Genomic DNA, 14,595 nt, shown 5'->3' with positions numbered 1-14,595 from the left:
CTGCTCCTGATTCTCTGTGGATTTGGAGAGTGGGGTGTTTGGGGGCTGGGGGAGAAGGTTCGTGCTGTCCGGGATGCCTGCCCCCATCGCGGGGCTTGTGCAGTTCCCCTGACCAGTGGTTAATTAATTAATGGTCGTGTGAGCTGCTGGAGTGATGTCTTAGTAGGAATAGTCAACTTTCCCAAGCAAAGGAGCTTCTCTGTGAGCGGAGAACATCAAAATCTAGGGGAACTGTCCAGGTGTCTGGGTAGCCTGGCCACTCCACCACCATCCCTGCCTGTGGCAAAGCTGTCACCAAGCCGGGTTGGTGCCTGGTGCGAGGCGCTGCCTCCCCTGCCCTAATGCTGCGAAGAAGAGCTAAAAGCATGGCACAAGTCAAGTCTCTGGCCGAAGGGAGGAGACCTAGGTCGTGCCTTGCCACTGGGCCGTTCCCTGAGGATGTGAGTCCTGCGCTGTCCCCTCCTCCCTCCCTACCCCTAAAAAAATTGATTTGACAAAAATACAGATGGAGAATTGGCATGACCCATTCCTCCTGGGCTTTGGAGAGGAGTGCTGAGCAGGGATGAAGGGAGACCATCCCCTTCCCACAAACCTATCCCCTTTATGGCCATAAGGGAGCTCCCGGGTCCGCGCACAAGCAGGGCCCTTTAAAGAAAGCTGCCACGCTGCCGAGACACCACGGGCAATGTAAATCCTGAAGGCGAATCCCCTTCAGCTCCTCCGGGCGGGGAGTCCTCGGTGGTTTTATGAGGAATCAATAATGCTTTGCATGGTCATAATCATAAAACAAGAACAATTTATGGCTGCTGCCAGGGCAAAGTTGTCCAGGGGATGAGGTGGAACTACACAAAAACACTTCCCCAAAGCGTTTCCTTGCTCTGATGCTTTGGTTCTTGGCCGTGGAGCTCCCAGTGCCCCCCCGGGGTGCACAACCCGTTGGGGACAAACATGCTGGTGGAGATGCAGGAGAGGGGAGAAACGAGCCTCCGCTGTGCAACGCTGCGGCTGCCTCCCGCCGGCGGCCTCTAAATCTGGGCCAAGTGAATGCATGATTCCCTTCCGGGCAGGTCCAAAGGGAGAGCTCGGGGAGGACGCCGGGGAGAGCAACCCGCTTCGGGGCTGCTGCAGCCCCCCGTCCCTTTGTGCCTGCTTCTGAGGATGTATGGGCGTTTTGGGGGGAGAAATCGAGGCGACCCCTCCCCGTGCGGCGGAGGTCTTCTGGGATGGGATCTCCATCAGCTGCAGTTCGCAGGTTGGGGAGAAATTAGCCTTTGTTTTCCCTTTGTTCCAGGGAAAAAATGCTGCACCGATGCAGCGTGTGCTCACCCTGCTCTCCTAGCTGCAAGGTACCTGCTTCTCAGCCTGAAAATCACATCAATTTAGTGTCACCCTCATGTTTAAATATTCCTGTGGCTGGCGGGCGCGGGGCTCGGTGCTGGCACGCAGGCGGGAGCAGCACGGCCTCTGCCCCTTTTTTTAGCTAGTTCTCCTGGAAGGGAAGGCAGGTTTCACCCTCTTCTTATAGGTGCGCCATCGGAGGGGGCGGAAGGGGGGCGACTCGCCCCCGGGGGCTGTAGGAGCCGGCGGCAGCCTCAGGCCTCCCCAGCACGAGGGCAAGGCGGCTCCCGGCTCAGCCCCGCGGAGCAGCGCTTCCCTCTGCCTGTCTCCTGCAGCCCCCGGCACGGAGGCCTCTTCCCCCTCGCTGCATCCCCGGGGAAGGATGCTCCCCGGCGAAAGCGGAAGCGTTGCGGGAGCCCCCCGGCGCCGGGGCGGGCGCCCGAAGGGGAACCCTGCGCCTGGAGGTGGGAAGTGGTTTCTATCAGCCCGGCGGAGGTGCTTTTTCGGAGGGGGGAGAAGTTGCTGTGGGTGGTGGTGTCTGCAGGCTCTGGGCTCTCTGCGCGTGAAAGCTGGCGTGGTGTTGGGTTCTGTATGTCGAAGCGAGCGCTGACCCCTTGGCTCGTCCCCCGCGCCGACGCGCTGGGACTTTTGAGGGGACCCCGTGGCCCAGAGGGTCTAGACACTCAGGAAGAAGCCTGGGCTCTGCCCTGCGCAGCACTTGGGCCAGCCTAAGCTGTCGCTTAGGACGTGCTGTGGTTGCGTGCCGTTCAACGAGACGCGGTCCGTTGATTGCGACGTGGTTTCCTCTGTAAATCTGGCCAGGGTGCATTTGGACACCAGGAGGAACTATCTCCTGGAGTTCACGCTAGTCTTCGTTTTCCACCCGAGTGACGGTGGTGGGCGCCTTGCCAGCAGAAAGGCAGCGCGGGAAGACAACTGTAACCTGTAAACGTGTTTCGTGTAAACGGGAAAAAGCCGAAGTCGTGGTGAGGACTGAGCGCCCCTTCCCTGGATGCCATGCAGGAGCACGGACCGAGGGGAGGGCGACATCACTGGGTCGTGCATCATTTTTTGGGTGCATTTGCCGGGCCTGCAGCTCTCGGCCCCGTGCGTGGCGGGTAGGGTGGCCCCCGGCACTAACCCCGTCTCCGGTTTGCCTCCGCAGCCCGCCGGCAGGTGGAATGGGGCAGTCATGAACGGCGATGCCCTCTGCCAGGAGCCCTCCTCGCCGCTCCCCGACTGGCGCGAGTTCTGCGAGCTGCACGCCCAGGCGGCCGCCGTCGACTTCGCCCAGAAGTTCTGCCAGTTCCTGAAGGAAAACCCCCACTACGACACCCCCGGCGCCGAGGCCTCCTTCTCCCACCACTTCGCGGCCAACTTCTTGGACATCTTCAGCCTGGAGGTCAGCCGGGTGTTCGTGTCCGACTCGCCCACCAAGTACAACATCGTGCCCTTCGTGGGGCTGCAGAACTGCCACGTGCCCTACGGGCGAGACGTCGCCCAGAGGAAAGAGGAGACCTCCACGGAGTCGCTGGACAGCATGGACCACCCCCTGGGTGCCCACAGGTACCTGAGCCCGTCGCAGCAGGTGCAGGCGCGCAAGGTGTCCTCCTACGGCCAGTCCCGCAGCTCGGAGGACGTGTCCATCCACGCCACCTCCAAGCCCAAGTTCAAGAAGGGCTTCTCACTGAGGAACATGAGCTTGTGCGTGGTGGACGGCGTGAAGGAGATGTGGCATCGGAAGTCCTCTCCGGAGCCGGGCGCCGAGGCCACGCAGGGCGGCAGGAGGGCCGAGAGGGAGCCGTGGCCGGTGGGGAGCAAGGAGCACGGCGACCCCCGGGAGAAATGGACCCACAAGCTGCGGCTTTCCAAGGCGCAGTCCTCCAAGGTGGAGCTGGTGGACATCCAGAGGGAGGGGACCCTCCGCTACATGGTGGCCGACGACACGAACTGTGTGGGGAGCTCGCAGTGGCAGAAGTGCCGCCTGCTGCTCAGGAAGGCGGTGAAGGTGGAAGGGGAGAGGTTCCTGCTGGAGTTCTACGTCCCTCCCAAGGTGAGTCCCCTGCTCGGTCGGCTCTGTGGGGACACGGCTCCCGCGTTCGTAGCTGTCACGCTCCTCGGTCCCCGGCAATGGGCTTTCAGGTGATGATGGTTTTTCAGCTCTTGGTGTTGTCCTGGAGGGTGATTCTCCCTCTCCGTTTCAAGGCGGTTTAGTGTCCTCCAGGTCTCGGTCCTCTGGTCGGTGAGATGTCACCTGGTGCTTGTGCTTATCCTCCTGTGCCAAACTCCTCTGTCGTGTCTGGGGGCTTTTCTCTGCCGCTGTTTTCCTCAGTGTTTGAGCTGAATTTGAGCAGCCGTTGTAGTTTCTCCAGGGTTTTTTTGTTTGTTTCCACTCCTGAGCTGGAGCTGAGCGCGGGAGACTGGGACCGAGGTGGAAGGGTTTGCCCAAGAAACGGGGCTTGCGCACGAGGCGCTTCACCTTCGCCCTCCTGAAGCTCCCCTGCTCGCGGCGAGAGCGTCCCGCCGGGGGACGAGCGCGAGGCCGCGCAGCCCTCGCCGTGCTGACGCCGTGGCTGCGCCCCGAACGCCTTGGGCAGCCTCGGCTCTGCAGAGCGCCGTGCAAATACTGAGCAGTTCCCTGGGGTTTCACTAGCTGCGTGTGTTGGTAGTGAAATCGCAGGTTATTTAAATGCTTGGGGAAGAAAAAAACTCATTTGCTTTTCGCCAGGATTTTACCGTTTGCAGCCGGGGCCGCGGCTCCGCTTCGTGGCTCAGGGCTCCTGGAGCCGGCGCAGGTTTCTCCGTTGGTCCCGGCGTGCTTCGAACCCCGCGTTTGGTAGGGACTTGGTGTCATACGTTTCACATGGGGCAGCAGAGTATTTCATGTTTTAAAAAGTGTTTTCTGCTTTTATGAGGCCAAAATGAACGTTGGCACTGGTGGCATTAGTCCATGCCTTTTTTTTTTTCCCCACCTGAACGTCTCTTCTTGCTCGTTAAAGTATAAATTATGAGTCTAAACCGGAGTGCATCTCTCGTATAGAGAAGCTCTGAGCCCCTATGTTTAACATACGTCCCTGATAGCTGGCTCTGGCGTCATCCTAAGCCGGGGAACCTGCCGCTCCCTGGGGACGCGTGTGAAACCGAGCTGGAAGAAAACCACCCCCGGCCATGGCAGGACGCATGGAAAATCCATTAGGGTGAGACCGTCCTGGGTGTCATCAAACACGGGAAAGATCTCGTTTCCTTTCGCCGCCTCCTAACCTCCGCGCTGTGCCAGGGCGCAGGAGGCCGCGCTGCCGGCGTTGGCTCCCTCGCGGCTCCCCCGGGTGTTTTCCGGAATCCCGGAGCCGGGGGACGTGGGGCTTGTGTGGGAGCAGGGCTTGCGAACCTGGGACGGACCCCTGTGGTGGCACGCTTGGGTTAAAAGGGAACAGGAGCTGCTCTTAAAACACTTAAGAGATTGCTCATAGGGGTTTTTAAATGTATTTTGATTTGTCTCTTTAAAAAAAAAATCAATTTCAAAATGATTTTGGGATAACTTTTATGAAAATAGCCTCCTCTTTTATCATAATTACACCCCTCCTAGTCTCCGGTTTACATTTCCCTCTCTTCTCAGCCCATCTTCCTTTTCACCTGGCAAACGCTCCAGCTTTGAAAGCGGCACCGTTCTTGCGCAGCTGGAGGAAAACGGCTTTTTGCTTCGGGAGCCCCGAGCTCTGTGTTTGCGTAGGTCCTACAAAAACCGTGGCCACGTTTTTAGATTTCCTTAGCAAATTACTTCTTTGGCACCGCTCAGGCTGGAAGCGATGCGCCGAGTGAGATGCTGGCGCGGGTGGGCTGCCTTGCGCTTCGAGCGGAAATGCAGTACCATTCCATATCCCGTATCCCGCTCCACCCAGAGAGGGTCCCTGAAATGTCCCACGGCTTTTAACAGTGCCTGCGCATGGGACGGACCGCAGCCCGTGTGCCCGGGGGAAAAGGTGGTTCCTCTTCTGCTTCTCCAGTTGGTTTCGGTTTTTCCCCCAAATGGGAACTGAACCTTTGGCACCCTACAGCCCCGGCAGCTCCCGGGGGGCGTCCGGGCTGCGCTGGGCTGGTCGGGACTCGAGCCGGCAGCTCTGCCCCTGCGGGACGCTCGCTTTTCTGTAATGTAATTAAAATTCCCTGCACGGATAAGGCTGATGGGTCTTGACTCCTCGACCGCGATGCCGCTGCGGCACTGGGTGCACGGGGCACCCTTGGGTGCTGCCGCTTCCCCTCCACCTGCCCTTGCCTGCTCCAGCTCCCCGTGCCGTGTGCTGAACGCTCCCCGCCGGAGAGCGAGGTTCTCCCCCCAGGCATTTCTTAATAAAGAGAGGGTTTGGAAAGGAGAGAAGCAAGTGGTCTGGGCAGAGCTGGAATATCAGCGTGTGCTGAAATGAGGAAGAGGTTTGGCAGCTAAATGCACTAACTCCTCTATCTTCCACCGGGCCTTCTCCTGGCTTAATTAAAAGAGCTCAGAGTTATCAGGCACATGAGGGAAATCAATGCTTTGCTTTTTTTTTTTTTTCTTTTTCTTCTTTTTTTTTTTTTTTTTTTTTTTTCTCCTTTGTAATGACAGTGCGGGCTGAGGAGAGACCCTGCCTGCCCGCAAGCCCCGCCGGGCTGTCCTCGGGGGGAGGCTGAGGCGATTGCACGCTTTTGTCCTCATCAGTTCGCGTTCATGTTCTCCAGGCTTCCAAACCAAAGGTGAGCATCCCGCTGTCGGCGATCATCGAGGTCCGGACGACCATGCCCTTGGAGATGCCCGACAAGGACAACACCTTCGTGCTGAAGGTAAGGTCCGGAGCGCGCCCTCACACGTAGCTCCTGGTCCGCAGGGATAACCCTCAACGCTCACCCAAGGGCAGGTGCTCCCTGCGGCTTGCTTTGCATCCCTGAGGCCGGCTTCGGTGCTTTGGTTGCACCTGGAAAGCTCCGAACGCCTCGCGTGCGGCTGGAGTGGCGATTCGGCTGGCTTCACCGTCCCTCAAGTGACTCGGGTAGCTGGGTGCCGCGGCGCCCCGGGGTGCTGCGCTGCGCCGAGCAGACGAGAGTCTGCGGGGAAAGGAGATCGCAAAAGTCTCCCGCGCTCCAGCTAGCGACCCCCTGAGAAAGCCCTTTCTGCGTAATGCAATTAATTAGCTTCACGTGCTCCGCCGTTCTCCTGCGGCAGCTGTCAGCAGCGGCCTTTCGCGCCGAATAGGGATCGCAGCGTGCCGCGTTCCAGCGGCAGCACCGGAAAACACCTCCGGTTGAGGCCTCCTGGAGAGGCTGAGTGCTGCTGCCACAGGGGCACCTCGACTCCTACGTGGCTCGTGGCCGGATGCAGCCCCGGCGGTGTCCTTGCCGCGCTGCTCCCACGGTGGCCGTTCGCCTGCCCGGGCACACGTGCATGGACGTTGGAAGACCGAGTTGCGGTCCAGTTCGGGCTGTCTCTTTCCAAGACCGTTTTGCTGATTCGCCAAGTTCATTTGAATTCTCACCTTGTCCTCCGACACGCTGCCACCTCGGCGTCATCCGTGAATTTGTTAGGCGTCCTCCCTTTGCTTTTGGGCTAATCGTTAATGAAAAGTAGCACGTGCGAAACAGTCCTCGCTATTAAGGCTGCCACCGGCTATATCCCTCCACCCTGAGAGTTAACCATCGATAACCGCTCCTGGAACGTGGCTCATCCGCTACGGGGGATCCGGTTTTCCAGATCCCCCTATGAGAGTTTCCTCCGGACCGTGTTTCCCTACCGCGTCGTGTCTCACCATGCCAGAAGCATTGCTAAAGCCAAGGATACGACACTGTCGGCTCCGAGATCGCTTCAGCCGTTCCCTTAAGCACCCCGGGGGCAAACGCATCGAGTCCCAGCGATCGGAAAACGCCTGATTTACCAGGTGCCCTCTAACCTGCGCTGGCCCCGTTTTGGCCAGAGCGCTTACTCCCGTCGCGGGGTTAATTGATTGCGATCGATCCTTTTAGTGAGGCACAGCACGCAAAAAGGCATTAAACACATCGGCTCCCTCCGCGTCACCTGCTCCCCCTGCTCCCCTGTTCCTGCTGACCCACCAGTCCTTTGCCCTTCCTCTTGGGAACGTGCCGAATGCTTCTGCGTTTTTCTTGACAGCCCCTCTTAGCTGTATCTCACTTTCTGCACTGGCCCTTTTTGCCTGTTTTTTTGCATTCTTCCTTTGCTGGCCAGGCGTGCGGAGGAGGTGGGCAGCCCGCTCTCCCAAGCCGGCGGCATGCCACCTTCTCGGAAAGCCCGAGATGCTGCCTCATCCCATTAAATAAAACGGGGTGGGAAGGGGGGGATCCTCGCTGCCCCTGCCCGGGGAAGGCTTGCGCCATCACGGCCCCGGGCTCGGCTCCCTGCGCGCCCTGTTTATTTTCAGGGCAATGATTCAGTTGTATGTGATTAATTTAATTTGCTAGAAGGTTGTCTCGGCTGGCAACGCGATACCCTCGCTGAGCCGGGGCTGCCTCGCCGGCCGGGTAGCAGATTGTATAACACGCCTGGGAGGGACGGCGCGGGGACGGCCTGCCGCGGGCCCTGAACTTTGCACGGGGCGATTTCGGAGCGCCTCTGCCCCGGTTTCCGTGTCCGTGCCCTACCGCCGCTCGCTGACGTCTGTGCTCCTGGCTGCTGCCTTTCCCCGGAGGCCCAGCTCCTTGGGCCTCGCGGTTACACGAGGCTCCCGGCTCCTTTGCGTTCTGATTTGTTTTATTCTTTCCTGTTAAAGTGGGTTTCTCTCCCACCCTGTTGCAGAGAAACACTGGGAAATCGGCAGGCAAAAAAGAATCTCAGGACGCCCCGTTGCATGGGATGCTGCGCTGGCTCGTGGGGCCGCCTGCCCCCGTGGCCCCCCCATGGGCTCCCCGCCGGGCCTTTACGCCCGGATAAAACCCTGCCCCGCATTTGCCGAAAGCGGGACGGTTTCTCCTCCGAGCCGCGGCGGGGGATGCCGTCGGGCGCACCGGAGCAGCTCCTCGCTGCGTCCCCCTCGGCGTCCGCTCGCCGTGACGGGAGCGGGCGGCTCTTTTCCCACCTTCGGCCCGGGTCCAGCAGCACTGTTTGTTTAACAGCGGGGGGCGGCACGGGGGGCTCGGCTCGCGCCGCGTGACGGGGTCCGCTTTGCCTCCCCGCCGGCAGCTCCCGGGGCCCCGGTGCAGGCTGACGGCCCTGTCCCGCCTTGCCTCCAGGTGGAGAACGGCGCGGAGTATATCCTGGAGACCATCGACTCCCTCCAGAAGCACTCCTGGGTGGCGGACATCCAAGACTGCATCGACCCCGGGTAAGGCCGGCGGGAGGGAGCCGCTCGGCAGGGCCGGTGCTTCCCGCGCCGCGGGGCTGGGCTCGGAGGAAGGCGCCCAGCACGGGTTGCGTTTTCTCCTCCGGCCCTGCTGGGTCCATGGGACGGGATCCTGGCCAGGGGAGACGGGGCCCATCGCTGCCCTCTGCCTGTGTTTGGGGCTGCCCGGGGCTGCAGGGCAAGGGATCCCTTCACATGCAGGACATCTCCACCATAAAACACTTATTTTAAGGAAAGCCACTTGGTTACAGCAAGCCAAAAGCTCCTTGAGGCTCGCCTGGGCATCCAGGGCGGCTGGCGTGCTTCCAGGGCTGGTAGCCGCTGTAGACCACCAGGTTGGGAGAGACCCCGGCTGACGCTGGTTTTGCTACTAAAATTATCACAGAAAGTCCTTGACTCGTTTCAGCAGAAATATGGGGGCAAAGTGAGAGCCTTTTTGTGCCAAAGGGGCCGCCTTGCCGGGCTGGCAGCTGGCTAACCCGTCCTGCTGCTCGCCTCCGTGGCCTGCCGCGGGCAGGTGACCGAGAGCCCCAGCCCGGCTGGGCGACGCTCCTAACGCCAGCCCGCTGGAGCTTTTGTGCTCCCTCTTAGCTATTTTCCATACCTGTTTATAGCCCAGCATCCGCAGCGTGTTTGAAATCCTGCTGGCGAAACCCCTTTCTTCATGTTTACGTGGTGGCGGTGGTGGTGACGCTGTCGTTAGCGTCGCAACGAGTCTCGCTGCCACAGGAGAGCCAGCAGCAGTGCCTGGCGTTCCCGGTGGAGCAGCTCCTTCCCATTCCCACCGCGGCAGCCGAGATAAGCGGTGTGCAGCAAGGCCAGGCGCGGGAGCGCGGTGCTAGGAGAAACGCAGCCCGCAGAGATGCGTGGCCGCAGCAGGACCCTGGGGACGCGCGTTAGGGAGGTTCTCGCGCCCGGAGTTGCTGCCGTCCAGATGGCTCGGAAAGCCCGAGTCCCCGGAGAGCAGGGAGAGCCATCGCTTCCCCCTGCCCCTCTCGCAGCCCCCTGCGCACCGGGGAAACCCCCAGCTCTGCCCTTTTCGGCGTGGCTTTGGAAAAGTGAGGTTAGTCAACAAATGAGATGTCCAAGCTGCAAAAGTGAAAAATTCAAGCGAACACAGAAAACGCTTTTTCTCAAAGCGCCTACTTTGATGCCGGCTTTGCAGAAGGGGCCGAGTGCCTTGGCCGTGCTCGCCCGGCCGGCTGCAGAAGTTGCCCAGCTGTCTTCAACTGCGCAACCGCCCCCAGGCCGGTATCGCCCCTTGCTCTGCTTCACGCAGCCTCTTATCCCTGTATGTTTGCTTAGCGCCCAACACAGTCCTGCTTTAGCCTCCGGACATGGCTGTAAAGCAAATAAAATGAACTCTAGAGCAAATAATAATGAGCTGCTTAATACACTGACGCACACACACGGTGCCAAGAATGAATTTTCATTCGGCTCCCACGTGCAGCGCTTGATCCTTTTTCCAAGGACTCGGAGCTGAAACCTCTGCCTAAGTGCCCTGTCAACGGATTTTTCTGCAGAGCTCAGTCGGTTTTGGTTTTCTTCCTCCCTTCTTGTTTTTTTTTTTTTTTTTTTTTTCCCCTCTCCAAACGGTTGCAGTTGAATGACTCCCAATGGCTGATTCACTTACTGGTCACTAAATTATTCAGCAGCTCCCTCGTGAGCCATTACTGCTAACACAGCCTGCTTCCTCGGCTGCCTGCGAACACGTGTCTGCTGTTAAGCAAGAGTAACCGAGCCTGCCGCGAGCATCTCCCGGCAGCAGCGGGGCTCTCGGCGGCGGCCAGGCTAAAAATAGGACGTGAAGCAAGCGTGATTTCTTGCATAAGAACGATGCTGAAGTGCACGGGCAGCGGGGCAGGCGCGAGGGCAGCCAGCGAGTTAGTCCAGCCGGGGTGGTTTCGTGCAGCCGTCGGGCTGGGAGCGTCCCCTGCGCAGGCTGGGCTGGCCTGGAGGGCTTTTCACATCTAAAGGAGGTGTTTAGTGCCCCCACCGCAGCTGCTCACCCATATCATTTTGATGGAAATTTTTCAAGCCGCCCTCGGGGCATCGCCTGCTCGCCCGGCCGAGCCCCGGCAGCAGATGCCTCGGCTTTGCAGGCTGCTCTGCTCTGCCTTCTGGTGCTGCGGGCACTTTCTGTCCGCGGCGGCTCCGCTGGGAGGAAGTGATTAGCAGCCGGGCTGTGATCTGCAGGCTCTGATGAGCGCGTGGAGCTGAGTTTCACTGCGACGGTGACGGGTGGTCAGAAAAGTCCCCGCTGCACGGCTGCGAGCGGAGATGCCCCCTCGGCCGGGCGCGCGTGGCTGCAGCGTGCCAGCCGGCGTGCAACCGTCCGCTGTGTGCTCTCCTCCCAGGGACAGCGGGGACGACATCGAGCTCGCCGCCTGCGCGCAGGGAGCCTGCCTGCCGGGCAGGGTGTCCTCCTGCAGCTGCGAATTTCTGGCTGACGGTAAGGACATCCGGAAAAACAAAGATCCCCAGAAACGTCCCTGTGGGAGGGTGGGTGTCTCTGCATGTCAGCTCTGGTTTGGGGAGCCAGATCCTCTCGGTGACAGCGGGAGGGAGCCTGAACCATGGCAAGTACCATGTGCCATAGGGATGGGTCTTCCTCTGTCCATCATCTTCCTCATCTCTGGCCTGACAGCCAGCCAGGGTGGCTCCCAGCCCGCAGCTGCATTTGCCACCTGCCCTGGGGAGGTGGCCCACCCCTGCTGAAGACATCTACAAGAGTACGTGTAGTAAACAGAGCACCCGGCTCCAAGCAATGGGGTCTCTGGGTGCTAGTGAGGTGTTGAGCTCCATCTGCCCACCCTTGTCCCCACGGCCAACCAAGGCATGGCCATGCTAGGGTCTCACCCACGCTGCTTCCCCTGGAAAGGAAACCCAGTGCAGGCTGCAAATGGGTCTCCATGGGCTCCAGCCAGGCCCCTGATCTGCCCTGAGATGCTTTGGAGAGCCGGAGGGTAGCTCCCATGTGCACCGTGTCCTTCGGAGCCGGTAGCTCTGAGCCTTGTCCCATGATTGTGGGAGACACTGAACCGTGAGCACATCCCTCTCTGAATTCCCTTCCAGATGTGCACAGGCCACTGGACAGATGTGCCATGCCCAGCGCTCACAACGCCGCCTCTGCTGCCATTGCCACCGCCACCATCATCGCTGCGCCCCTCGGCCGGGCCAGGGACTCGATGGGGGAGCTGCTGGCCCACGTCCCGCTGGAGAGCTTCCTGCAGACCTTGGAGCCTCCCGGTGCCGCTGGCGGACACCCGGCAGGTACCTGGGCAGCGGCCAGGCTGCTGCACATGGCCCTGTCACTGTGCCAGTGTGAAACATTGCTCCTGAGCCAAACGGGGGTTCAGGAGGGTAAGGAGGGGAGGACGAAGAGCTGGGAGCGGGGAAGGCTGGAGCTATCTCCTCTGCTGTCCCCAGGCCGGGCTCTGCGTCGAGGTGGTGCCTGCCCTGGGTCAAGGCAGCCCTGGTCTTGCTCTCTCTCTCTGCTTAAAATCCTTTTGTCCTCACGACCAGGGGAAGATAGCGAGGCAGAAGTGGAGCTCAACCTCTCCGACTTCCCCTGGTTTCACGGGACTCTGTCGCGGATCAAGGCGGCTCAGCTGGTGCTGTTCGGGGGCGCCAGGAGCCACGGCTTGTTCGTCATCCGGCAGAGCGAAACGCGGCCGGGGGAATACGTGCTGACCTTCAACTTCCAGGGGAAAGCCAAGGTGGGTGCTGCCGACTTCTCACCGAATAGTTGGTGGGCTCGGTGCCCGGCCAAGCCCTGCCCTGCTGTCCCCGGGCTCGTTCGGGCTCAGCCTCGCTCCTATGCGGATCACGAGAGGGAGCCCTGGTTGCCCCTGGCTTGCCTGGGTCTGGCTTTTGGCTCTGCATCCTGGGCAGAGGCAGAGCTGCCTGCCAGGCAAAGGGGAGGGCGTTTGCTTGGGGGATGCAACTGTCCAGAGCCAAAAGGCTTGGCATGGAGCTGAAATCTGGAAGCTGGACAGAGGGTGTGAGCGAGAAACGCTGGGATGCTGCAGGGTGCCGGGATAGCGAGGACAGGGACCGGAGACATTCATGCACTGAGTTATCCAGGAGGGACCCTGCACGTCCCATCCCTGCAGGGCCGAGGACACATTCCCAAGGCACATAGGGACCTTGTAGGCTTGAGCTGGGGAGGTGCAGATGACCTGGCAGAGAGGCACAGGGGAGCCGTGCCCATCCGCCACCGCGGCTCAGCAGCAAGCGGCTGCCCCCTCGCAGGGGCATCCCTGGGGGTGACCTCTGCGCCGCTCAGCCCCTTGCCGCAGCAGGACTGCCTGAACCCTTTCCCAGCTGGATCGGCACCTGCCAGGCGGACATAGCAGTGAACACCTGGTGCGAGCCCCGGTGCAGCCTGGCACGTCATCCCCTGCCCTCTCCTCCCCGTCTGCTCCGGGGCGTGAGGTGCGTGGGTGCATGATAAAAACCAAAGCAAGTGCGGTTTTGTAGTGGGTCTCTTTTTTATCAGAGGGCACACGCTGCGGACGGGTTTTGATACAACGGCCTGGTCTTCTGGCTGGGGTGCTGCAAGAAACAGTGCGGGCAGGTTGTAGGCTTCACCAGAGGGGCTGCTCAGGGGGCTGTTCGTGCACTAGGATCGCATCCTGTAACAGGCCGAGTGGTTACACCAGGGGAGGCAGGTATCCCTCATTCTCCCAGCGGATGCCGTGCATCGCCCGCAAGATGCCTTGAATTCACAGGCAGCCAGAAGCTGGAGCATCCTGGAGAGACGCAGAGTGCAAGCTGCCTGCCGTGCTCTGCGTGCTTCCTAACGATGCTCGGCACCAGCAGTGACTAACTTCTCCCTCCAGGTGGTAGTGACCAGGGTTTTGCAGGAATGGGACACAAGGCAGGGAAAAAACAGTCCTGAGTTTGGAGGCAACCAAACTTCCCCTGGTTTGGAGGCAACCAGACCTCGCGGCAGCTCACCCTCTCGCCTCCGCCCCGCAGCACCTGCGGCTGTCGCTGAACGAGAGCGGGCAGTGCCACGTGCAGCACCTCTGGTTCCAGACCATCTTCGACATGCTGCGCCACTTCCACACCCACCCCATCCCGCTCGAGTCCGGTGGCGCGGCCGACATCACGCTCCGCAGCTACGTGGTGGCCCAGAGCCCGCTGCCGGGTAGGTGCCGGGGCCGCTGCCGGGAGGGGGACGGGCCCGTGGGGAGCGCTGGTGGTGGGGCTTGCGGGCGCAGGGCCCCCGGCGCGGTGTTTGGGCTGGGACCCTGCGCGGAGCCAGAAGGAGGTGACTCTCCAGGACCTTCCCACCAGCGCCCTCCCTTCAGCTGTGCCCTTTTCGGCGGGGTCGGCCCCGTGCCGGCCTTTGCAGGGAAAAGCAAGCGATGCTTTGCTCTGCTCCGGAGATACGCTCCCGCCAGGAGGCAGCTCTTTCCGAGGAAGGGACGAGCAGGAGCCCTTGGACAGGGAAAGAGGATTTTGCTGTTGTATAAACTCCCGCCTGGGACCCCAAAGCGCTGAGCAAAAGCAGGGGGTGACGCTGGCCGATTCCCGGCGGGCGGGGGGGGTCCACGCGGCAGCTAGGCTGCGACGACACTGCCCTGGCTCCAGCAGGAGAGGATCAGAGGGGTCTGGCGGGCTCACGTGGATGCCAAGAGCCCTGCTGGGTAGGGAGAGGGTCGGGGGGAGACTGGGCAAGGAGGAGAGGGGCAGCGAGGGAGAGGGTCTGGGAAGGAGAGGGTCGGGGAGGGAGAGGACTGGGGCGGGAGCGGGCGAGGGAGAGGTTGCGCCAAGCCCCCCGGCCGCGTCCGAGGGGTCGAGCTCGCCGTCTCCCTTACAGACGCCGGCCCCCCACCGGCCCCGGCATCACAGCAGCCGGGCTGCCGGCCCGACCTGCCACCCCCGCACTACTTCTGCAGCGCGTCCCCCGCCGGGCCCCCGGCCCCGC

General features: G+C 61.2%; 1 protein-coding gene across 1 annotated transcript in view; it reads left to right on the top strand.

The window, feature by feature from the left end:
- Positions 1-2,530: 2,530 nt before the first annotated feature.
- Positions 2,531-14,595, top strand: part of SH2B2 (SH2B adaptor protein 2) — a 12,251-nt gene continuing 186 nt past the window's right edge. Inside the window, 8 exon segments of the mRNA XM_026063715.1 lie at positions 2,531-3,391; positions 6,052-6,153; positions 8,548-8,639; positions 11,015-11,109; positions 11,733-11,930; positions 12,183-12,376; positions 13,641-13,812; positions 14,488-14,595. The exon segment at positions 14,488-14,595 is cut by the window's right edge and continues 28 nt beyond it. Coding sequence (XP_025919500.1) covers positions 2,531-3,391; positions 6,052-6,153; positions 8,548-8,639; positions 11,015-11,109; positions 11,733-11,930; positions 12,183-12,376; positions 13,641-13,812; positions 14,488-14,595 — 1,822 coding nt within the window.

Source organism: Apteryx rowi, unplaced genomic scaffold (assembly GCF_003343035.1).
Source record: "Apteryx rowi isolate R43461 unplaced genomic scaffold, aptRow1 scaffold_20, whole genome shotgun sequence".
NCBI lineage: Eukaryota > Metazoa > Chordata > Aves > Apterygiformes > Apterygidae > Apteryx > Apteryx rowi.
The sequence above is the reverse complement of the archived record's forward strand: the minus strand, read 5'-3'. Positions and strand labels throughout refer to the sequence as shown.